We start from the raw sequence: 24,211 nt of genomic DNA on the forward strand, positions 1-24,211 counted from the left end.
TTGAAGGCTGGGGCAGGTCTGAATGGCCCCCTTTCATATGTATCCACGGTGAAAGACCTGAGGCAGTAAATCTGTAGCTTCTGCATCCAGGAAAGGATATGAAGGACCCATCACACCCCAGACTCACTCTCTTCTCCCTCCTCCCATCGGGGAGAAGGCTCGAAATCACCCTACAACAGGCTTAAAGCCAGTTTTGTCCCTACAGACATCAGGCTCCTGAATGACCCCACACCAGTGCTGTCATACGGTCCTTGTTTTTCACTAATTGATCTGTTTTCCATTCTATCTCTGAGGCTGTGCTCTTGTTCTTCTACTTTGTTGCCACAGGTGGCTCTGGAGGCCAGGTCATTGGGGGCATTTCAGGTCACCTTTATTTATCGCTCGCACGGTAAAAACGAGAGCGTTTCTCCCGGACAACAGAGCATATTTACACAATATGAGATAGAATAGTTTCACACTTTAAAATATTAAGACGTATACAGTCCACGGTCCCCTCTCCCCAAATATTCTGGGAATTCAGGAGTCTGATGGCCAGGGGGATAAAGACATTGGCCCATCTGGGCCTAAGGCCCCGTGTGCTACAGTACCTCCTACCAGATGGCAGAAGGGAGAACAGTTTACGTGAGGGGTGTGTGGAGTCCTTCACAACGTTTATTGCCTTTCGCCTGCATCGAGTGTTGTAGATGTCCGTCATGGTAGGAAGAAAGCCCCCAATGATCTTTTCCACTGACTCCACTATCCTCTGCAGGGTCTTGTGGTCCAAGGAGGCACAGCTTCCAAACCAGGCGGTGATGCAGGTGCACAGGATGCTCTCGATACATCCTCTGTAGAATGTAATGAGGATGGAGGGTGGGAGATGAACTTTCCTCAGTCTTCACAGGAAGTAGAGGCACTGCTGGGCTTTCTTGGCTATGTTGCTGGTGTTAAGGGACCAGGTGAGATTCTCTGCTAAGTGCACTCCAAGGAACTTGATACTCTTGACAACCTCAACGGAGGAGTCATCAATGGTCAGCAGAGCGTGGTCCCCCAGACTTTCTTGAAGTTGACAATCACCTCTTTTACTTTTTTAACGTTCAGATACATGTTGTTGACTCTGCATCAGTCCGTTAGAGACTGCACCATCTCTGTTTGCTGACTCATCATTCTTACTAATCAGGCCCATCGCGGTCGAATCGTCAGCGAACTTGATGATGTGGTTCGAGCAGTGTTTAGCTGCACAGTCGTGGGTCAGCAGCTTGAACAGCAGTGGACTAAGCATACAGCCCTGGGTGGGGTGGGGGGTGGGGGGGGGGGGTCCCATGCTCAGTGTGATGGTCTTGAAGGTACTGTTACCGATCTGGACTGCCTGGGGTCTCCCCAACAGGAAGTCGAGAATCCAATTGCAGAGGGAGGTGTTTAGTCCCAGCAGGTTCAACTGCCTTATCAGGTACTGAGGTACGATTGTATTGAATGCCTAACTGGTCAATGAAAAGCATTTGAACATGCAAGTCCTTATTTTTCCAGGTGGGTGAGGGCTAGATGGAGGGCGGTGGTAATGGCATTGACTGTAGAGCAGATGGGTCTGTATATGAACTGGAGGGGGTCTAGTGATGGGGTCAGCAGGAGCTTGATGTGCCCCATAACGAGCTTCTGGAAACATTTCACGATGATGGATGTGAGTGCGACAGGGCGGTAGTCATTGAGACTGGACACAGATGGCTACAGCACAGGGACAATGGTAGTGGATTTGAAGTAGGTTGAGGCCATGGTGCTTCTCAGGGAGATATTAAAGATGTCGGTGAGAACATCTGCTAGCTGAGCCAGCCACCCATCCCCTGAGCAGAGATTGATACGTTCTTGATTATCCAGGGCATCAAAGGTTATGGGGAGAAGGCTGGGCAGTGGAACTGAGTGGAAAAATGGATCAGCTCATAATTAAGTGGTGGGGAAAACTCGATGGGCTGAATGGCCTATTTCTGCTCCTAATTTTTTTTTGGTGAACTGCATTACAATGCTGTACAAATGTTAAAGTTGACCTGTTAGATTGTTCCTTGAAGAACCCTCCTCAGTGTTCCAACTGTTACATGACAAATAAACCTCCCGACTGGCCGACTTCGGCCTAACGATCAATCCGGCCAAATGCCAGTTCGGGAAAGATTCCATGCAGTTCCTGGGCCATACCATCACAGCCCAAGGAGCCACATCTGCCACTACGAAGGTCACTGCAAACAGGGAATTCCCACGCCCGGATAACCTCAAGGGGCAACAGGAGTTTGCGGGTATGGTCAATTTCTATAACCACTTCATTCCAGGCGCTGCGCGCATCATGCAGCCGCTCTTCATCCTCATCGCGGCCAAAGACAAGACACTTGCCTGGACTCAAGGCCAGCAGGCATTCGAAGCCACGAAAGATGCCCTCGCAAAGGCTACCCTGCTTGTCCACCCACGCACCGACCTCCATATGGCACACTCCGTCGATGCCTCTGCCACAGCCGTCAGCACCATCCTTGAGCCACTGGCATTCTTTAGCCGACTTCTTTGCCTGCCAGAACGCAAATATAGCGCTTTCGATTGTGAGTTGCTGGCCATGTACCTGGTGGTGCGTCATTTCTGCTATTTCTTGGAGGGGAGGCCTTTTCACCATTTTTACTGACTACAAACCCCTTAGTCAGGCGCTTGCTATGGCAAGCGATCCCTGGTCGGCCCGCCAACAGCGTCACCTCTCCTTCGTGTCAGAGTTCACCACCGATATTCGGCACAAGGCAGGGAAAGACAACGTGGTCACTGATGCACTCTCACGACCAGCCATTTGCGTGCTGACACCCGGCCTCGCCTTCAACCATCTCGCCCGGGACCAGAAGTCTGACGAGGAGACACAGGCCTTCAGGACTGCCATCATGGACCTGTGGTCCAGGACCTCAGACTCCTCATGGTGAGGGCATTGTCCTGTGCGATGCCTCCGTGGGCACCCTGTGACCAGTGGTTCCCCAGCAGTGGCGCAGGCAAGTCTTCCACCATATCCATGACCTTTCCCACCGTTCCATCAGGTCCATGGTCCGTATGGTGGCAGAACGTTTCGTCTGCCATGGGCTTTGAAAGCAGATTGTTGGCTGGGCCAGAACCTGCACCCATTGCCAGCTTTCCAAGGTACAAAGGCACACCAGAGAGCCCATACTAGATTTCGAACACGTCCGGGAATGGTTCAGCCACATACGGGACCCTTACCCGTTTCCTGAGATAACCGTTACCTTTTCACAGTGGTAGACCGCACCACTCGTTGGCCCGAGGTGATCCCGATGCCAGATGCCTCCACGGACTCCCGTTCCCGAGCGTTTTTGAATGGTTGGGTGGCCCGGTTCAGCATTCCGAACAACCTCACCAGTGATCTGGGCGCCCAGTTCACCTCTGCACTCTGGGCACAGCTCACCAACAGGCTGGGGATCGAGCTACATCACACCACAGCCTATCACCCACAGGCCAATGGGGTAGTTGAGTGATTGTACCGCCACCTTAAGTCACCACTTATGGCCCGCCTCACTGGTCCCGACTGGGTGGACGAGCTGCATTGGGTGCTCCTGGGCGTTCGCTCAACACCCAAAGAAGAGCTACAGGTGTTATCAGTTGAGCTGGTCTACGGTGCACCGCTAGCCCTACCTGGTGAGTTCGTCAATGCACCTCACAACCCCAGCAGTGACCACATGGTCTACTTCCCTGCCTCCAGGCCCAGTTGGACTCCTTCACAACCCCACCGCTGCCCAGACACGGCACACGGGCCTCTTACGTTCCCAGCGAGCTGTACTCCGCAAAGTATGTTTTTATCAGGTGGGGCCCATCCACAGCACCTCTACAAAGACCATACGAAAGGCCGTACAAAGTCGTCCAGAGTTCAGGATCCACTTTCACACTGGACATCGGTGCTAAGAGGAAACTGTTTACGGTGGACAGGTTAAAGCCAGCCCACCTCGACCCCACTGAACCAGTAGTTGTGGCCCAATCCAAGAAGCGAGGCCGCCCAGCAAAAAAGGACATTGGCATCGGTTCTTGGGGGGGGGGGGGGGGGGGGCTGTGTGGCAGTACACCATTAGGTAGGCGAACCGGCCCTGCTTGTCACGCATGCGGCGGGGCAGCCGGCCAAAATGGCGCCGTCGGGGGTTTCCTCCCGACCTCGGCACCGGGATCAGAAGCCCGCGCTTGGGGACCCATGTGATGCCCCGGTGACGTCAGGGCCCCCCAGCACGGTTCTCAGCCAGGTCTGGGCTGGGAGTATAAAACCAGCCAGGCAGCCTGCAATATATCAGCTTTTGCTCACTTAACTCAACCCATCTGGTTGTGCGATTCTTCAGTTAGCAGTGTAGCCGCTGCTACACTTCCATTATTCATCGCTCTCTGTGTGAAAAATTCCAGAAGAGAAGAGGATCCTGCCCATCTCAGTGACTAATCTGCGTGCTGTTAACCTGAGTCTGACCCCAGCACCAGCCCCAACCTGCATTACCTGGCAGTGTGCGAATGAATTCGCACACATCATCCACGTTCCACTTGGTGGGGTCACTGGGCGGGAAATGGTGGCCGATTCCCATCAGGTCCCGCATCCGCAGCTCGTGGGCATCCAGCTCCCGCTCTCCCTGGCGCCTCCGTGACGTGGAGGAGCTGGCAGAGATTGGTGACAGTGGCTCCTCGTAGCTGGAATTATCTGACCCTCTGCTGGAGTCCTCTTGGCTCAGGCCCACGGTCGCTGGTGACTGCTGAGAAGCAAGGCAAGCGCGTCAGAGCTGAAACTCAAATAAACTGCCACAGACCATGGATCACATTTCGAAAGATTCCAGCCTCACCCCTCAACTACCCCTAACTCCTTCAGTGTACTAAACCAACTCCAAAAATGTGATGTAGTCGGGTGAGAGGCAAGAACGATGGTCATCATAACTCAAACAAGTTTTAAGGAGTAAGCTGTGGGGAGGTGCCAAAGATGGGGTGATTAATATTGGGTAGGCTACAGGCTGGGAGTGGAATGGTGAGATCTTGGGAGGGCTGGACATTTTCGACTTGGGGGCCATGAAGGGTTTCAAAATAAAGGTGAAGGCTTCAAGTGAAGCTCAAATGTTTCAAGGTTGGGGTCTTCAGGACAACAGATGGGCTGGGATTTGTCCACTGGCAGCCCAGGGAATGTGGAATGCACAAGGGCCTTCATACCATGGACTGTGGATGCAAACAACACCTCCTTGTGGTCCATTTACCCAGCTAAGCACCTTGTATAGACACAAAATTGTTCTGTACTTTTCCAAAGGCCATGAAGATATTCGAGAATGCCCTCCCTCAACATCAATAAGATGAAGGATATGAACAATGAGTGAAGGAGAGGGGATATCACCATCCACATTAATGGTACTAAAGTGGTAAGATTAGTTTCATCTCCAGTCACCCGACTTGAAACAAGCACATTGATGCGATGGTCAAGAAAGCACCTCTCTACTTTCTCAGAAGTCTCCATATGTTGACTTGCTGGGGGCATCAGAGTGTGGGACAGGAGCTGCTCTGCTGAAGATCAGAAGCTGTAGAAATTGATGAATGGAGCTTGGATCATCACACCAACTTTCCTCCCTTCCCCAGTCTCCATCTACATCCCCCATTGCGTGGAAAAGGCAGCTGATACACTTGAAGGATCCACCACACCCTGCGCACACTCCCTCCTCCCATTGGGGAGAAAGGTTTAGAATATGAAAGTGTGCACCAACAGGCTTAAGGACACTTTCTTCCCTGCAGCCATCAGGCTCCTGAATGAACCCCACAACAGTGCTCTCATGCTGCCCTTGCTTGGTGCTAGTTGATCTTCCCTTTCAGTGTAACGCCATCTGTCTGCTTGTAGAGACCCATCTCACTGTCCTGGGTAATAATGTGACAAACAAACAGTAACAACAAAAGCATGAATCAAATGCAGTTGTGGCACAATGGCTGGTACATGGTGTTCCTCTCAGTGGTAGGGGTGGGCTGAGAGAGGGAGCACACACATGGTTATGATGCTGTAGCCTGTTGGCCTGGGGCCAGGTTGCTTTGTAGGGTCCCGGACCATCTTTGATGATCTGCCACTTGTACTCTTTATTCGTCTGAAGGCAGCTATTCTTTCCCTTTCCCTCGACTGCAATCGTCCACCAGCTGCGGCCATTGTATCAGAGGGTTTTCTTCACGTGCTCCCATTCAGAGAGGCGAGGCCAGCTGGAGTTCCGGCTGTCTGCACACAATCGCCCACCTCAGAGACTGATCATTTAAAACTCGGGAACTCTGGCCTGCTGCTGGCTCATTGTTAGTTCTAACTGGAGTGGTTTAACACTGTGATGACCAGACTGGAGCGAGTGTCTGAACCCACAGCTCCTGGTAACACTGCATTCAGCATCGCCACAGCACAACTCCCTCCGTGAGGCGTGCAGAAATCGCACACCTGTGGACAGTCACGTGCCAGAGGTTAGTCGCGCAGCAAGGGTGATTCACAGGCACAAGGGGTCAGACGCATGCCTCCAGACGGTCACACACCAGGGGGTCGGTCACACAGATTGCGCTGTATTTTTAGCTGTATCATTGTTCCCGGAGTTTGCTCGAGTCTCTTTATTCAACCACCACCTTAAGACAATGGCAATGACACCAAAGCTTCTTGGGTCTTTCCAGAGGGTAGTTAATAATCAAGAGACCAAGGGGAGACCTAACACGTTTATTAAATTATGAGGGGTAGAGATGGGATAGACAGTCAGAATCTTATCCCCTGGTAAAAATATCTCATACATGGAGAAGGCTGAGGAGTGAGGCTGAGTGATAAAGATCAGCTCATGATTAACTGGCAGAGAGGACCTGATGGCAGATTGGCCTACTTCTGCTCTTATATCTTGTGACACGAGTTTCAGGTGAGGGGGAAAAGTTTGAACAAGGTGTGCAGGGCAGGTGTTCTTGTTTATACACAGAGAGGGGTGGGTGCCTGGAATGGGTTGCCAAGGGCAGTGGTGGAAGCAGGTCCAACAGTGGCATTTAAGAGGTTTCTATATAGACACGTGAACATGGTGGGGGGGGGTGGGTAGGTGCAGGGATCTGGATTGTGTGCAGGCAGCAGAGTTTTGGTTTAATTTGGGGATCATGTTCAGCTCATTCACGTGGTGTGAAGGGCCTTATTCTGCACTATACAGTTCCATTGGAGTCAGTCATTACATGTAGACAGGATAGGGGCAGTGGATGCCTTTCTCGATGGCCATGGTGAAGACCACCCAGCAGCCAGCCTGTCATACCCGACATTCCCCAAGCCCTGAGCTCCAGTGGGGAGGTGTTGGCTCCTCTTCCACATCTGGATCATGGCAAGCCAGACCCATTAGGCTGCCCCCCTCACCTTAAGCTGTTTCTTAGGCTGCTCCATGTTGGTGCCATGCAAGCTGTTCTTCCTGGGGCCTCTTCTGCCCAATTTGCCTCCTTCCTTCTTCTGCAGATATTTGCTCTTGTCAGGTTTGAATAGACCCACCCGCTTACTGCAGCCAACATTGTACCTGCAAATAGAATTTTAAATTTATATTTTAAAACATTTTGCATTTAAATTTAATTTTTAAAAAATGTAGACATACAACCGTTAACGAAGCTTCTGCAGAGCAGCCAGTGGTGCAGCAGATGGTACTGCTGCCTCGAGTTTGATCCTGACCCACAATGTGACATGGTGTTTCCACGTTTCCTCACTGGGATTCCCCTGGGTGAACTGGTTTCCTCCCACATCTCAGGACCTGCTTGTGGCTGCAAATTGCCCCAGTGTGTAGGTGGGTGGCAGGAGAGAGATGTGAAGGAGAATTAAGTTGGGCAATGGCTCTGAGAGCCAGCAAGACTAGAGGGGTTGAATGTTAGTAAGTAGAGAGATTTGGAGATTTTCTTGGACTCAGGAATGGTTCTTCACGATCAATACCCTCCTGCTGGAATTTCTTCATGGATGAAACAAAAATCAAAGTGAAGCTCTGGGAGTCAACGTTTCCTGGCCCTTCCTGAACCAGGCATCTGCTGAGTCTTTTCAGACAGGTTCACAGTGGCAAAAACACGATGCTGGAGAAACTCAGCAGGTCAGACAGTGTCCTTTATAGAGCAAAGATAAAGATACAGAACCAGCATTTCGGGCTTGAGCCCCTCATCAAGGTATGAGCAACATGTCAGCAGGCGTAATGGGAGGGAGAGGAGAGGCAGGGGGAGGTGCATAATTCCACAAGCAGGAGGTGGCAGCAGGGATTTCGGATGGGGAGCAGTGGGAGAGAGAATTCCCCAGAACTTTCTTCGGAGAGCAGAGAACAGCTTCAAGGTGCCTGCTGACATGTTGCTCACCCCTTGAAGGGCTCAAACCCGAAACGTTGGTTCTGTATCTTTATCTTTGCTGCATAAAGGACCCTGTTTGACCTGCTGAGTTTCTCCAGCACTGTGTGTTTTTACTTCAACCAGTATCTGCAAACTCGTGTTTTACTTCTTGTCTGCACTTTTGAGTTTTACTCCAGTTTACAGTGGTACATTTACTGATGCAGGTCCAACAGAGTAAGGGGCGACAGTTGTACCCTGCGCAGTTGTGGGTCAGTTGGATTCACCACAATCCCAGGGTTTCACGCTCGCTATAACTGCGTGGATGAAAACATCAGGTTGATGTTGATTGTGAAACTTAATCCCTCAGATGCCCTGCTGGGGTTTGAACTGCTGTCTCCAGACCTCAGGCTTGCTTTCACGAATTATAACCAGGCTCGTGTTTCCTGTGAACCTTTGGTGGGCCGTGCATTCTGTGCCAGGCCCTGATTAGTCACGGGAAGCCTCAGATTCCAGCTGCCCCACCTATTGCCTCGTGTGGCTTCACCAAGCTGGAGGCCCATTCCTTGGCCCTGACACCAACTCTCAGGGCACAGTGGAATGGGATCAGAGGGCAGAGTGGGGAAGCCACCCCTGTTCTCACAGGCTTGGATGATTCCTCGCAGGGAAAGAGGGGCATAGTCACAGCCGTTCAGCTCCCAGAGTCCCCACTGGTCATCAACCACCCAGTCACACTGATTCCACATTCCCACCAACTCCACCACACACCCGGAGCTCTTTCCAGCAGCCATTAACTTCACCTTCACGACTTTCGGTCAGAAGAGGAAACCAGGTCAACCGGGGAAGCCCATGTGGTCATAGGATAACATGCAACTCCACACAGACAGCGCTGACGGTCAGGTGACTGGTGCTATGAGACAGTGATTCTCCCCTTTGCCCCAGTGCTCTTATCTGTTGGAGAAGCTCCTACAAACCTCGAGAAGTGAAATTCCATAGCATGAGATCTTACCTCTTGGCACAAGCCATGGAGCAAAACCTCTTTGATCCCTTGAACTTGTGTGCATAGTCAAGCCTTCCGCAGAACTCACACTTCAGTTTCAGAGCCGCCTCCTCTTCCTTTTCCTTCGAGTCTGAAGTAAAGAAAAGAGGCCAAAGTCTAACAGTTAAACATAGTTCAGTCGGGCAGATTGTGAAGTACCCACTCATTTCACAGTGGGTACATCAGGGTGTCAAGTCGTGGAATGTTTAAAGGTCAGCTTCACCTCTCCATACAGGCTGATAATTCCCTGGACAAGCAGTGATTATGCTGGTCTGGCATGCCCAGTAGGCCTGTTTTATGGATAACTCATTTTTTAAAAATCTGTTTCCATTTAATCTCTGCCAGCCCGCTGCTGGAGCAACCTCAATATGTTGGAGACAACTACCTGTGGTAAATACATATCCTGACCAGGTTTTCGAGGATTCCACTTCAGGGGGAAGCGGAGGGAGAATATGAAAGGATTCCATGTCTGGGTTGCCTGATTAAAGAGTAGTAGCTATTTGGAGAGGTTGGACACACTTGGATTGTTTTTTCCATAAAATCAGAGGGTGAAGTTAGAAATTTACAAGAAACCAAGGAGATGATATTTTTTTCCTGGGTGGAATTGATAGATGAGAGAGGACACAGCTTTAAGATGAAGGGGAAGCAGGACTGGGCTGGTGGGGAGATGGTGGAACCACATACAATAGGAACATTTAAGAGGCAGACACATGGAGGGATATGGACCACAGTAATTTAAACTGGCATCACTGTCAGCATAGACATGGTGGGCTAAAAGATGAAGTGGGCGAGACTTTCACCTTGACCACATCTCTATCTGGGTGAGGGCAGGAAGAATCAAGTCACCAACTGCTGGCTCCCGACTCCAGGAGGGCAGTGCCACTGGTGCTGGGTTACATTCTGGTGTCCCGTCTACAGCAGGGGTCTAGGACACAAGGATCCAAGTGCTCACCTTGCTGACTGAGATCATCCATCTCAGAGTCGGGCTGATCGAGCTGCGGCAGTTTCTCTGCGGGCTGCACGGATGCGGACTGCTGCTGCTTTTGTTTGGCCAAGTTATCGATCAGCAGAGAGGAGCGGCCCACCTACAACATGGGAGACAAGGACAATTCCATCCATCTCACGCAAGTTCACTCACAGCACCACGGCAAGCAGCATTCTCGGTCTTACAACAGCCTGTCCATCACCAGGAGGTAAGACATCTTGGCCAGCACAGTGAGAGGAATTCTACACACTGGGGACAGGGTGGGGGGGTTCTCAATCCTGAATGCAAAACCTCACCTGAATCTGTTCCTCCCTTGGCCACAGTGATCAAGCCCCTGGACTGCCCCACCTTGGATCTCATACCACAACCTACTGAAAAACTAATTCTTTGGCATTAAACAATTCTTGTTGCCTTCATCAACTCCTGGCCTCAGCAATCTCCAGCAAGACTCCAATTCTGGGTCCCCCAATTCCTGCCTCTTCATCATTCCCCGCGTCGAATCGCTCCACCTTCACAGTTGTGGTTTCAGCTCTCTCAGCACAACCTCTTCCCATTCTCAGCAGCTTTGCCTGGACCCCTGTGAACTGGTGGTCAGCTGTCCTTGCTCCTTCTCTCCTGTGTTAGAGCTCCACAGAAGCTCCTCGGTATTGTGGTCGGACAAGATACTTGGAGCATGGAGCTTACGAAGGCATAGTCAGATCAGCCAGCATGTCTTCCAAAGGAACATCCACACCTATTGCTGGGAACCAATGACCTTGTGGTGAAGTGTGACTCCGTATGGACTCCTCTCCCCCCCACTCCCGACATACTCAATCACAATGGAATGAGAGTGCCAGCTATCAGGAACATGCGGATTCAAGGCCATTAGTCTGCCTATCGTTCAATGAGATCGTAACTGACCTGGGACCTAATTCCAGATTTTAATATTTAAAATCCTGAGAATGAATGTGCAGAGGATGTTTCCTTTTGTGGGAGAATCAAGACCTCAGGTTCCTGTTAAAAAATAGGGGAGTACTCATTTAATTCAGAGACTTTTCTCAGAGGGCTTTGATCTGACTTTGTACACCTTCAGAGGTAGATCGATTCTCGGTGAACGAGAGGATGAGAGGTATCCAGGTTCAGGGAGGTGGTAAGTAAGTGACGGGTTACTGCAGCCAATCAGGAACATGTAGGTGATGTTGGAATCTGTGGGAGGGCAGGCTCAAGGAGCCAAGAGGGCACCTCCTGCTTCTAAGTCATGTTTGTACAATTGCATGGCCCTGGCATTTACCCATAGACATCCGTTCACTCGAGTGCTATCGACAGTGCTGTTCAAAGTTTGGGTGATGTAGGGCTGGATAACAACTGTCAACGATACCACACATCACAAGGACAATGTGAAAGATATGAGCAAAATCACATCATGATGCAATGGCTGGAACATTTTTAACTAAGAGTTTTGGAACGGTAAATGATTGTGGGAGGTCAGATTGACCAGTGAGTGGGTATTCCATCAGCTGGTACCTCTTCTTTATCTCTTTTACTTTAAGATCTTTTGAATTGGTGAAGTGTATCAAACAAAAATAAAGAATGGAAGAGCCATTTGGTTGGGGACCATCTGGAGTTCAGGGTGGAGTGAGGGAGCTCCACTCTGCGTGATTGGCATAGCGGTGAGCGCAACACTATTACAGCGCCATCAACGAGGGTTCGAATTCCTCGCTGTCTGTAAGAAGTTCTCCCCATGTCTGCAGGGGTTTCCTCCTGGTGCTCTGCTTTTCTCCCACCCTTCAAAATGTACGGGGGTTGTAGGTTAATTTGGATGTAATTGGGCGGCATTGGTTTAAATGGCCAGAATCAGCTTCTACTGTGTTGGATGAAGCCCACCCTGGATGCACTGGGGCCCACCGCCCCATGGCACTGCACTAGAGCTCGCTGCCCCATGGCGCCGCACTCCCTCTCTCTGCCTCCCAGGGAGAGAGTTCCACATTCCCAGTGTGTCAGTGCAAGTCAAGCCCAGATAGGATGAAATTCTTCCTGCTGCAGGCCGGGCCTGGGCTTGGCCATGTTGTATGGTAGGAATTCCGATACCCTGGTTACAGATGGCTGCCTTTTGAGTTTGGTTCCCTTCTCCACTCTGCTTAGCCTGGTCTGTAACCTCCCCAGTGATTTGCATGATTTCGCTGCACAGGAGTCTATTCAGCCCATCAAGCCTGTGCTGACACTGCTTCTCATCTATCCCTCTCTCCTGCTCTCCTCTCAGAACCCACCCATCCGTTTGAGAGCAACAATCTATCTCCACGATCTCCATGCTCCTTTGTGGACCCACCCTCTCCCAGATTGTCTCCCATTCTGGTTTCAACTTTGGTTTAGCGAAGTGGGAACTCACGCTATCATTTCCTTTCCTGTGCTTCCCCCACCCTCCTGACTTGCTCCTGATTTCTGGTGATGGCTTGGTTTGATGCAAGGTGGAGAGAGGGGTCACACAGGCTGCACGGACTGGAGGGACTTCTTTCCACCACCGTTCACTGCTCTGTCATCACTGAATCCCAAACAACACAGCTCACATCGAGGCAAATTCTGCAAGCAAGCCTGGTGTAAACATGCAGGTTCACCCTACTGCAGGTTACACAGTGACATACACAGGCAGGGTAGCAGCCACAGAGCTGTACAGCCACGGAGAGGACACTGCCACAGTACAATGTTAAATCAGCAACATTACAGTATTGTAAAGTAGAAAAGTGAATCACTCACAAAAATTGCCCATGGAGAGAGCGTCGAGAGAGAAGGTTGTGGGAATCATTCAAAAAGTGGTTCAAACGTGATGAGAAGAGAAGGTATAGACATGAAGATGTCATTGTAAATTAATGCACAATCTCCCAAAACCTCGTCCTTGTTCTGACCCCTCCACCCGCACCCCCCCTCCCCACCATGCCCCCCACCCCACCGACGCGCACCATCCACACAAATCACAGAACACTCGTACCAGGGAGGGAGAGGGTGGATCCGGTCCAATCCCTTCACAAGATCCCACCATCTCAGCTGGGATTACAGGATGCCCGATTTCACTCGCTATCTTTCCAGAAGGGGTGACGGTGGTGGTGAGCTGTCTTGGACTGTTGCAGTGAACTGGGGGTTAAGACACACCTTGCTGGCCAATTTGAAGGGCAGCAAGGGTCCAGAGTTCAGGTGGGGTAGACCAGGTGGGGTAAGGACTGCCCATCTCCTCCCTTCAAGGACACTCGTGAACCCGAGAGATTATGATGACAATTATGTTCTTTTGAAATTTCTGCTGACGCATTGGTGGGTGTGGGCTTGATTTCAACATTCAAGAGAAGATTGGATAGGACATGGAGCACTATGGCCTGGGTGCAGGTCGATGGGACTATTAGTTTGGCACAGACTAGATGGGTCAAAGGGCCTGTTTCTCTGCTGTTGTCCTATGATGGGATTTGACCTCAGGTTTCAGGATCATTAGACCAGGATTCAGAGTTAACGTTGGTGGTATACACCTCTGGCATCCCATTTGTTCCTGACCGGAGTGTTGGTGAGGAAGAACCAAAGAAATCCACCCATCGAGCAGGATACCACCAGCAGCAGCACCAACATGGAGTGTCCACCTCCTTCAGCTTGACAGCATGGACAGAACACCGAAGCCTCCCCTGGCACAACCACTCTGGCCAACTCCTACAGTCAGCTCCAATGGCCGCCATTTACTGGTCTGGGGTGGTGGGGTCTCTAGATCAGATGGGGTGGGGGAACAGAGGGGTGGGGGAACAGAGGGGATTTTACAGGCAGAGCTCCACTAGAACCCATCTTCACCACTACCCTCTCACCCATTGCTCCTTCCTTCAAATCCTGGAGACCAGGAAGTTGATGACCCAGAGGCACTGTGCGGACAGTCCCTCACATCTCCAGCAGCCCGGGTTCGACCCTGACCTCCAGCACTCCTGTGACCACATCCCACCAACGTCAAATGGCCCGTGTGAGGGGGAGGGATAGAATCTGGCAGAATTGATGGGAGTGAATTTTAGTGGGGAAAGGACCCACGACAGACTTGATGGCTCAAACAGCCTTCTATGCTGTAAGGAAGTCCTGTTAGGAAGCGCTCTCTTCCTTCCAATCACAGAGCAGCATGAGGGTGGAGAACTCACGGGTCTGGCAGGGAGGGACAGGCCGATTCTGAGGACAGCTTCCCATTTTAACCATGCCTTTCCTGTGTACTGACGGCAGCACAAACCCACACACAGGTAAGTGGGCAGGGCGATGGGGCACATTTCTGCGGAAAATAGTGCCTATGGCAGAGGTGGCCAACCTTTTACATTCCATGCGTCAAAATCAATGGCGACAAGGAGGTCACAGAAGAGTGGGTCTTGGTGGCCACCATGTTGTATTTGGCTTTGGCCTTTTAATAACAGGAGGGCGAAGTGGAGAAGAAAAATGTGCGTGCTCTTTATGTGTCAGGGTGAGGGGGGTGGCAGCACTGGTGGAGCTGGTGGTGGGGATAGAACTTGGTCTAAAAGCATCAGACATCCATCTACACTAATCGTCCCTCCTTCAATGCGCTACTTCTGGTCATCAGGGGAGGTGCAAGGACCACCGGGGGCCAAGGGCAGTGAAGGAGACCAATGGGATCAGAAACTGCTCAGTGGCGCTCCCTTCAATTGGCGCCCAGGGCACGTGTCATACCCTAGATACGTCCCTGCGAGATGCCAAGATCCCAGCCCCAGATCTGACCGCAGCCCTGACCAGCCTGGTCACTGGGTTTTGAGCTGGTGACAGATAACCATTGATCACAGCCACGCCAGGGGAAGACCCCCAATCACGGGGGCTGATTTATGGGGCCAACACATCCAACTGACTAATTTCAAAAGATGGAACACCGGACAGTTCTGAAACTGGTGTTTGCTTGGGACACCAACCTCCAGCTCTGGCTCAGAGGGAGAGTAGCTCGAGAACACCGACTACGTGAATGAATTTACATAATCCCAAGAAAGGCAAGTCTGCGGATACTCACAGGGAACGGCTCAGCACCCTCCTGGATGACAAAGCCTTCAATGACATGGGTGAGGATCTGGGGTTTGACAATGGCCTGCGGAGGTTTGTTCTCTGTGTTCTGGGGCACGCTTGCTGTCACAGAGGAGGTGGTGTTGCCATTTCCGGAGGTCATGTTGGGAGAAGGGGAAGTGGTCTTTACATGAACACTCTCTGTCACTTTGCCTGGAAGGAGGAACACAAGTGGATTACTAGCATCTGAAATCAGCCCAACCCCATGCCCAGACCCCCAAGCAGTGCCCCGACGTCTCCACACCACAGACCCCCACATCGTGCCCAGTCTCTGCGCCACAGACCCCCCACGCAGTGCCTCGATGTCTCGCGACACAGCCCCCGACGTCTTCGCGCCACAGCCCCCCACGCAGTGCCCCGACGTCTCCGCGCCACCGCCCCCCACGCAGTGCCCCGACGTCTCCGCGCCACAGCTCCCACGCAGTGCCCCGACGTCTCCGTGTCACAGCTCCCACGCAGTGCCCCGACGTCTCCGCGTCACAGCCCCCACGCAGTGCCTCGACGTCTCCGCACCAGCCCCCCACGCAGTGCCCTGACATCTCCGTCCCACAGCCCCCCAGACAGCATAGGAAGTTGGCATTGAATCTGGGTTCCTGGTGATGCAAGGTAACTGAGTTAACCCTGTACCCTTCTGCTCCCACATCCTTCTGAACTTTACAGAACACAATCCCACTCTACTCAAACCCTCCTCATCCAGCAGGCCTATCTTCTCTGCAACACATCTCCTGAATCTTTGCTTTCTGCCACTGTGCCAAGTGCACCCTGTTTTAAGTCAACAGATTAGAACTGTGCGTAGTCCTCTGGAGAGATCCATCAAGACACAACCTCTTCCCCTCTGATTGAGTCCCTGTGTAATGATGACTTTCTCCATTGCTGGCAGCACCTGAATGCTGGCCACCAGCCCCTTGTGCACAAACTCTTCTCTGAACACGACTTGAACAATATTCTGCTTCACACACCATGAGAACAACTCCAAATTGATCTACACTTTGTTCCTTGGCCACTCTCTCTAACCCTTGCAACCTCTTTATATCCATCCCCAACCTACAGTCCCACCTGACTGTGTACTTGCTATGCTCCTATGTTTGGCTTTATAGAATTATCCTTGTCTTGGAGAAACACAACCTCGTTTTTATGGCTGTTTCACGGTTTTAAAAATGACAAGTAAACTTTGACTGACTGATCAGTGGAAATGTGAACTCCTCTGCCTTATTACTGACGAACAATATGAAGAGCAGGGACCCCAGAAGTAGGCCAATCCACCCATCATGTGCCCTACCATTCTAATTGTGAGCTGATCCTTCCTCCCACTATCCTGCTTCCCGGCCTTCTCCCCATAACCCTTGATGCCCTGACTATTCAAATACCTGTCCACCTCTGCTTAAAATGCCCAATCAGATTCCTTTACTGTCCTGAAAACATCAAATTATCTGCTGAATTTCAGAGAATAATTTCCTGGTTGTAATTTAACTTAAGCAGTTAAAATTTCACTCTCCAAGGCCAATACATCCTTCCCAAAGAGACCAGTAGGAAGGAAAATCCAAGTATTCCCTGTCCTCTGATTGGTGTGAATTATAACCCCCTCAGAACCAGGGAAGCAACTGGTTACTTGGTTCAGGAAAAGATTCTGAACTCGATATCGCCTGTCACTTTAACCACCTCTGAGCTCGGGGCAACGTGGACTATCTCCCGTAACCCAAGAGCTCAGTGCAGCTTTGCTTCTGTGGGCAGCTCTCCGACCTCTGGGCCTCAGGAACACCATGGTTTAAGTCCCCCAGTAGACTGAAACACCAAAAGCAGGATCCTGCTCGCTGAGGCACTAAGCCAAGACTGTGCCGACTCTCAGATGAAGTGAAAGTTTCCACATCAGTTGCTGAGCCAGATCAAGTGGCTGCCCCTCAGTGACCAGGACCGGTGTTTACTGTCCCCTCCACTACACTGTAGCGTGCTGTTCTCTCGGGAGCTTGCTGTGTGCAAATTGGTTCCTGTGCCGGAGGAGAACTTCACTGGCTGTCTGCTGCTCTGGGAAAGATGCCAAATCAATCCAGAGACAAGGGGATGTTTGGACACCAAAGGGTGCCCAGAGCCCAGCCCTTTGTGAGCTCCTGCCACAGGCATGGCACCATGTTCACAGCCTCACTCATCCCTTTGCAGTTGGCAGGCAGAGATGTTGGAACATATTTGCATCATCCCTGGTGGTTTCCAAGGGCAATACTTTAATTGGCCTCACAAGTAACAAAAAAAATGCATTAAGTCATGAGTCAATCAGATCTGAGGAATTAGATGGACAGTTAGTAGGCAGGCAGCATCACAGCGATGTCAGGCACTGTCATGACTGAAGAGAAACACAAACTGGGCAGACACAGGATCGCTAGAGGGACTCAGCAGGTTGGACAGCATCCTTGGGTAGATATAGTTAGTCAACAGGGTGGCATGTTTGGTGTAGCAGTAAACGCAACACCTTTACAGCACCAGTGACCGGGACCGGGGTTCGAATCCTGCATCGTCTGCAAGGAGTTTGTACGTTCTCCCCGTTTCTGTGTGGGTTTACTCGGGGGCTCCTGTTTCCTCCCACCAATCAAAACATACTGGAGGTGTATGTTAATGGCCTGTTACCGTGCTGTGTTTTTTTTTAATTTAAATTAAAAATTAAAATAAAAAATTGTTTCAGGTCTGAACTCTTCGTTAAGACTAAGATATAAAAACGTGAAATTATATCCATAAAGAGGAAAGAGCTGGGGGTGGGGAGACAGGTAGAGAGAGAAAGAGAGACCACTATGAGGAAGGGGGGCGGGGGGGAGATAAAAAGGAGGGAAAACTGAGTAAATAATTGGGTGAAGAGATGGAAACAGTGGAACCAGATTAGGGGGTGGGGATTTCTGAAAATTTGAAAAATAATTTTTGGTTTTAAGGTTAAAGATGATGTGTTGTTCCTCAACTTTATGTTTAACCCCTACGTCTCCCCCTCACCTCCATCCAGGGCCACAGACACATGTTCCAGATGAGGAGTGTTTTACCTGCACTTTGTCCAAAATGATCTATAGCATCCAATGTTACCGGTGTGAACTCTACGTCGGTGAGACAGAATGCAGATTAGGTGACTGCTTCACCGGACCCTGCAGACCATCTGTGGGTTTACAGTTCAGCTTTCTGTAGCCGACCATTTCAATTCCCTTCACCATTCCCACACAGACACACTGTCCTCATTTACAAAGTCCAACTGTGCTCCCTAAAGCCCCACAAAGACTGCGGAGCGGGCGAGCTTAGACTCTCACCTTGTGTGAGGGGCTTGGCAGGCTCAGCCCTCTTCAGGTCGGGCGGGGCCGAGAACGCAGGGGCAGGCTGTCCACTGGTTTTCTCCGCAGGCCCTTTCTCAGCCACTGGGTCGAGCTTGTCCCGCTTGCCGTCAGGCCCTGGGCCGCTCCTGTGGCTCTGCTGGATCTGCAGTGAAGATCAACAGGGACATGTCAAGTCAGTGCTGCCCCAAGGAGACCAAGAAACATCACCACCACCGCTGGATAAAAGATTGCTCAACTATTCGCTATGTGGCCACTTTGACTATGACCTTTTTCAATAGCCCCAGACCTGATCTGAGGTTCACTGCTGGGTGGGATGTGCTCAGCACAGCACATAACCAGGCCCCTGACCCAGAGTTTGTGGCAATCATCGTTTACATTGCTTCACAGATGCTGTCCAACCTTCATTCTCCCCAACTTTCCATCAACTTCCCCCCACACTCTACCCCTTACCAACACACAAGGGGCATCTTACAACAGCCCATTAACCCACCACCCTGCACAGCTTTGGGATGTGGGAGGAACCTGGAACACATGGGGAATGCCACATGGACACAGGGAGAGCAGACAAACTCCATGCAGGCTGCGCCCAAGGTCTGGATCGAACCCGGGTCTCAAGACCTGGGAGGCAGCCATTCTATCCATCACCCCTCTGTGCAGATTCCTGGTCTTGAACTTACACAGCAACAAGGGGAAGATCATTTGCACCTGCAGGAGATAATTCACTGCTTAGGATGAGGGCAGTCTGCCTTCATTGGGGTTTAGAAGAAAGATCAGTGATATATTCAAGCATTTGAGACCCAAAGAGTGGGTGACAGGGTAGATATTGAGATGTTTTCGTTGGTGGTAGAGACACAAACAAGAGTCCAGTTGTTTAAAACTGATGGGTGATCATCTGTGGTGACTCTGGAGTTCTCTGCAAGAGATTGAGAATCAAAGGTGATGGGGAACTGGCACATATCAGCGGTGATCATTTTGAATGGTGGGTAGGCTAGAGGGTCAAGCTCCAAACTTCATTTCCTATATCTCCCTTCACATCCCTTTCAAATATCCCACAGTTCCATGGGCTTATGAGGTACTTTTTGAGGGGTGTAATTATACACAGTAAACTCCCACAATCAAACAAGCAACCAGGGTTGGGAGGGCGATCTGAGGGCTACACATGGATCAGGGTCCCGAGAGGAAAGGCATCCTATTTCACTGCAACCCCAAGGCTCCCTTTATATCCTCCTGCCAGTGCTCGATCAATCCAACTTCTCAAGGGCTGAAGCAGGAGGGTTGCTATGTTGAGGGGTGGGGGGGGTTATGTCTAGCAGTGGGGAGACTACAGAGAGGACAGTAAGAAGCTACAGTAGGGAGGGGACAGGCAGAGGGAGTCAGCGGGTGCAGTGGTGGTGGCTAGCCATGGGGAGGGTCAAAGAGGGCAGTGGGAAGCTGTGGAAGGGGGGGAAGACGAGCAGTATTGGGGTGTCAGAGAGGACAGTGGAGGCTGGAGTAGGGGAGAGTAGCAGCGGGGGTCTGAGTGGCTGCAGAGAGGCAGCTGGCCTTGATCAGGTGCCCAGGTCTTTGGGGCGGGACCTGCAGGCAACCTTGCAGCCCCACTGTGCCAGGCAGCCACTCAGGAAGTGATATGTTAGCTCAGTACTATTGTGCAAACATCGCTAAATATAAATCTGCAGATGTTCTGAGGAGTGAAGCTTCTCCCCAGAGAGATCACCCTGACAACCTCAACACATCCCCACGGAATTCACAGGAAGCTCTAGTGGCTGGGTGTTGAGGCTTGTGGCAGAACATTGCAGGTTCTATTTACAGTCAGGATCTTGCTCATCAGGCCTGCTTCTGACTTGTGTCCAGACTAGCAGGTGGACAGGCCAGGTGAAGCACCAAGATCACCGATGAGAGATTCTCATTCCACATTCCTGAAACTCCATGTTGGGATGTGACTGGATTACTATTCCAGGCCTTTGAGTAACTAGTGCAGGAGCTTAACCACTGCTCATTGGAAAGCGGAGTGATGTGCCAAAGGCTCTGGTTACTGGAACAGGTCAGTCACCTGGGCTCAGTGATAGTGACCATCTCGTGTCTCTCGGGGAAGGATAGCTCATCCTCACCCTTCTGGCCGACACGACTCCAGTCTACCCTCACCAGCTCTGGGCCCATCAGGACAAGAAATGCTAATCACCCCCATTTTTATTAAAATTAATAAAAACCCATTAAAGTTCTTGTCCCTGGCCTCATACGTTATGGTTTACATATTCCATTTTATTCAGAAAATCTCTTTCAATGAGGTTTAGGCCTCTAACTATGAGAAGCAATATATATATATATATATTTCATACACACACATCCACCTCTTCACCCTACCACCTGATATCTTGCACCAATTGGGATTTGTAGATTCGGATATGTGAATTTTCTGGCTGCGTTGACTGATGAACTAACTAACAGTGCGACACGGTCAATTTAAATTTCCATATTTTTTATCTACTTATTTTCTGCAATTTTTTTGCTGGTTGTTTAAATTCAGGATAATGAGGGTTTTTCCTGTACATTTATATATATTTATTGATTCTGTACTGTGCATTGTGGGTGCAACATGCTCTGGAGAGAAGTTGTTTCGTCAAGTTGAATATGTACATCAGATGATAATGAACTCGAACTTGAATACTTTGGCCGGGTATTTCGAGAGGCAACAGTGGAATGAATGATGTTTCAACAGCTGCCATTGGACCTTGGCTCGAGGAAACCACCAGCGAGGTTCTCCACGAAGATCGGTCCACTCATGAATTCTGTGTGGCAACACAGAAGTCAAGTTAAGGTTTATTGTCATGTACCAAGGTGAAGCGAGAAGCAGTCCAGCTAGATGGCCCGTACTCGCAACTCCAGCAAATACACAGTACACAGAAACCAAGGGGTCAGGGAGAACGGAGCCAAGGGGGGAGGGTGGACGGAGCAATCAGTTATATCAGAGCAAAGGCAACATTGTTCTGCCTGTATGAGATTTGATCAAGGATAAAAGCAGGGAGGGAAGTCAGGAAGGTGCAGGAGGTGGATGTACCACCTATTGAGCTCAGCACTCCTAATTCCACAATTGTGCAAAAATATATCACACTCGTTCCTTAAATTCATTCAATGAAGCAAGGTTAGCACAACACTATTTCAATAACCCGGGTTCAAACCCAGCACTGTAAGGAGTTTGTACATTCTCTCTGTTGACTGCATGGGATTTTCCCGAGGGCTCCGGTTTCCTCCCACTGTTCAAAATACACCAGGGGCTGTAGATTGAGCAGCACGGGCTCATGGGCTGAAAAGGCCTGTAACCGTGCTGTTTGTCTACATTTTAAAATAATTAAATTTCAATTTAAACTACTGCTGCTTCCTTGGGCAGAGAATTGCAGATTGACCACTCTCTGGGAGATCAGTTCCTCCTCACTACTACCCTCCAATACATCTATAATGCCCTTGGGTCCAATCCCCTTCAATAGACTGACGCATCATCTGCACATGCTATTTCAGGCTGGCAGATGCACTTTGGGCTAAATGGCCTCCTCCTCTGCTGTGCATTCTTTGGAATTCTATTTCCACAGCTACACTCTCGTATCCTTCTCAATCTCACTCTCGAGTGCTAGCCCCTCTGACTCTCGAGATCTCTGGGCTTTGCAGCTTATCTTGGAAATAATGAGAAATAGAATCCGAGGTTGGCCACTTGGGACGTGTGCTGGTGCCAGCTGAACCTTTCATCAATCCCACTCCCCATCATTTCTTGAGGTCTGTGTAACCTCCTGCTTTAATGTGTACCATTATCTTTGGGAGATTTTTGTAAAGTCACATTCAGTAAAACCCTGTTTTCCCAAATTCAAGCAAATGTTAAAAAAAAATCAGAAAATACATAGGTTAAAAAAAATTGAAGTTTAAAATTGGCACGCTACACCATCAGTTTGCCAATACATGCACCACACAATCTCAAGCAACCGGAAAATTCACTTATGCGGATCAAATTCCCCATAGGTGCCGGGTAACGGGGGAGTTTACTGTATTTCTCTCTCAATGAGATGCAGAACAAACGCTGCAGCAAAAATCACTCAAAGCTGGCAACAAGGAGAAGGTGAAATCACTGACCTAGCGCCTGGTCAGAGGGGGAGATTTGAAGGAGCATCAGAGGGGATGATGGGGAAGGGAGATGGTCATCTTACCACTTGTGTAGGAGGTTGGACCTGCAGGTTCACTGCGGTGGTCTGTGGCGCCAGTGGGTGCTGTGCATGGCTGTCTGTGTGCGCAGCGTTCCCGCCGTGCTGCAGGCTCTGCTGGCTGTGAGGCACAGGCTGGAGAACCGGGATCTGAGACTGCGCCGCTGGGCCGAGCACCTGCTGCTTGGGGTGCAGTGCAGGTTGGCAATGCTGCCCATGAGCCAGAGTCTGCACTGGAGCTGGCACAGGGCTGGAGGGCAGGGTCTGGGGCTGCTGCTGGAGAGGCTGCAGCTGGGCGGCAGTGTGGATGAGCTGCGGCTGTGGCTGCCTGTGCTGAACCTGTGGCTGGATCACAAACTGATGCTGGAGATGTTTCTGCTGCTGCTGGATCAGCTGGTGGGGCTGGATCTGCGAATAGGCTGCAGAAAGAGAGCACAAGATTAACAAAAGGGCACCTGCTGCAACTCCAGAGCTGCAAGCTGCTTCTATAGAGTGATTCAAGCGTCCACACCAGCTGCTTAAAGCTTTGTACCTGACAGATTCTCCCTGCTCATTGACCCGCAAGTGAAATCTATTACATTGGGCTTGAGGAGGGACAGATTCCAGATTTACTGTCAGATTACGTACATGACATCACATACAACACTGAGATTCCTTTTCCAGTCAGAATCACCACTTATTGGCAGTGCAAAATAAAACTGTACACATGTAAATAAATAAAGAACTGTAAACAAACTTTGCAATACAAAAAAAAAATCAATAATGTGCAGAAGTCCTTAAATGAGTCCCTGATTGAGTTTGTGGTTGAGGAGTCTGTGTGGAGGGGGAGCAGCTGTTCCAGAACCTGGTGGTACGAGTCTTGTAGCACCGACACCTCTTTCCTGACGGTAGCAGCGAGAACAGAGTGTGTGCTGGGTGGTGTGGATCCTTGATGATTGCTGCTGTTCTCCAATGGCAACAAGAATGAATAAAAGATGTGAGCCCCCTCCAGCATAATCAGACACTGGTCCACAACCTGAAATCTCTGTATTCAGTCAACAACCTGCTCAGTGAGGTAAAGGGAACTGTTTGCAGGACCCCATGGAGGGGCAGGGAATTCTCCCAATCCTTGGCCAACATTCCTGGCATCCCAAACTTCCCCAGACCCTTCCTGTGGAATCTTGCTGTGTCCAATCTGTCACCTGACCACACTTGCATTAAAAAGGACACAGAAATAAGAATTCTTCCAAGGATCTGGCATCCAAAAACAATCATCTAGATTAGAGCATCTGGGAGAAAGCTCAAAGTTTTGAGCAGTCTTTTGGAAAAATATGGAGTGGAGGGGAGGGTGAGGGGGATCCAGAGTTTGTGTCCTGAGCAGCTAAAGGCAAGGAACCAGAGAGGAAGGATG

The 24,211-nt window shown here is 50.4% G+C and overlaps 1 protein-coding gene across 11 annotated transcripts in view; it reads right to left on the minus strand.

Moving 5' to 3' along the window:
- The window catches only part of LOC138754277 (polyhomeotic-like protein 2), a 227,968-nt gene that overhangs the window by 7,003 nt on the left and 196,754 nt on the right, over nt 1-24,211 (minus strand). For 7 of the 11 annotated variants that reach the window (XM_069918298.1, XM_069918290.1, XM_069918291.1 and 4 more), the window contains 7 exons: nt 22,828-23,240; nt 18,614-18,779; nt 15,289-15,491; nt 10,263-10,395; nt 9,281-9,401; nt 7,340-7,493; nt 4,472-4,721 (listed from right to left, as the gene is read on the minus strand). In XM_069918298.1, coding sequence (XP_069774399.1) covers nt 4,472-4,721; nt 7,340-7,493; nt 9,281-9,401; nt 10,263-10,395; nt 15,289-15,491; nt 18,614-18,779; nt 22,828-23,240 — 1,440 coding nt within the window. The remainder of the gene's footprint in view (nt 1-4,471; nt 4,722-7,339; nt 7,494-9,280; nt 9,402-10,262; nt 10,396-15,288; nt 15,492-18,613; nt 18,780-22,827; nt 23,241-24,211) is intronic. The other 4 variants (XM_069918297.1, XM_069918296.1, XM_069918295.1 and 1 more) reach the window with 4 other exon arrangements.

The sequence above is a fragment of the Narcine bancroftii genome, chromosome 2 (assembly GCF_036971445.1).
Source record: "Narcine bancroftii isolate sNarBan1 chromosome 2, sNarBan1.hap1, whole genome shotgun sequence".
NCBI classification, from domain to species: domain Eukaryota; kingdom Metazoa; phylum Chordata; class Chondrichthyes; order Torpediniformes; family Narcinidae; genus Narcine; species Narcine bancroftii.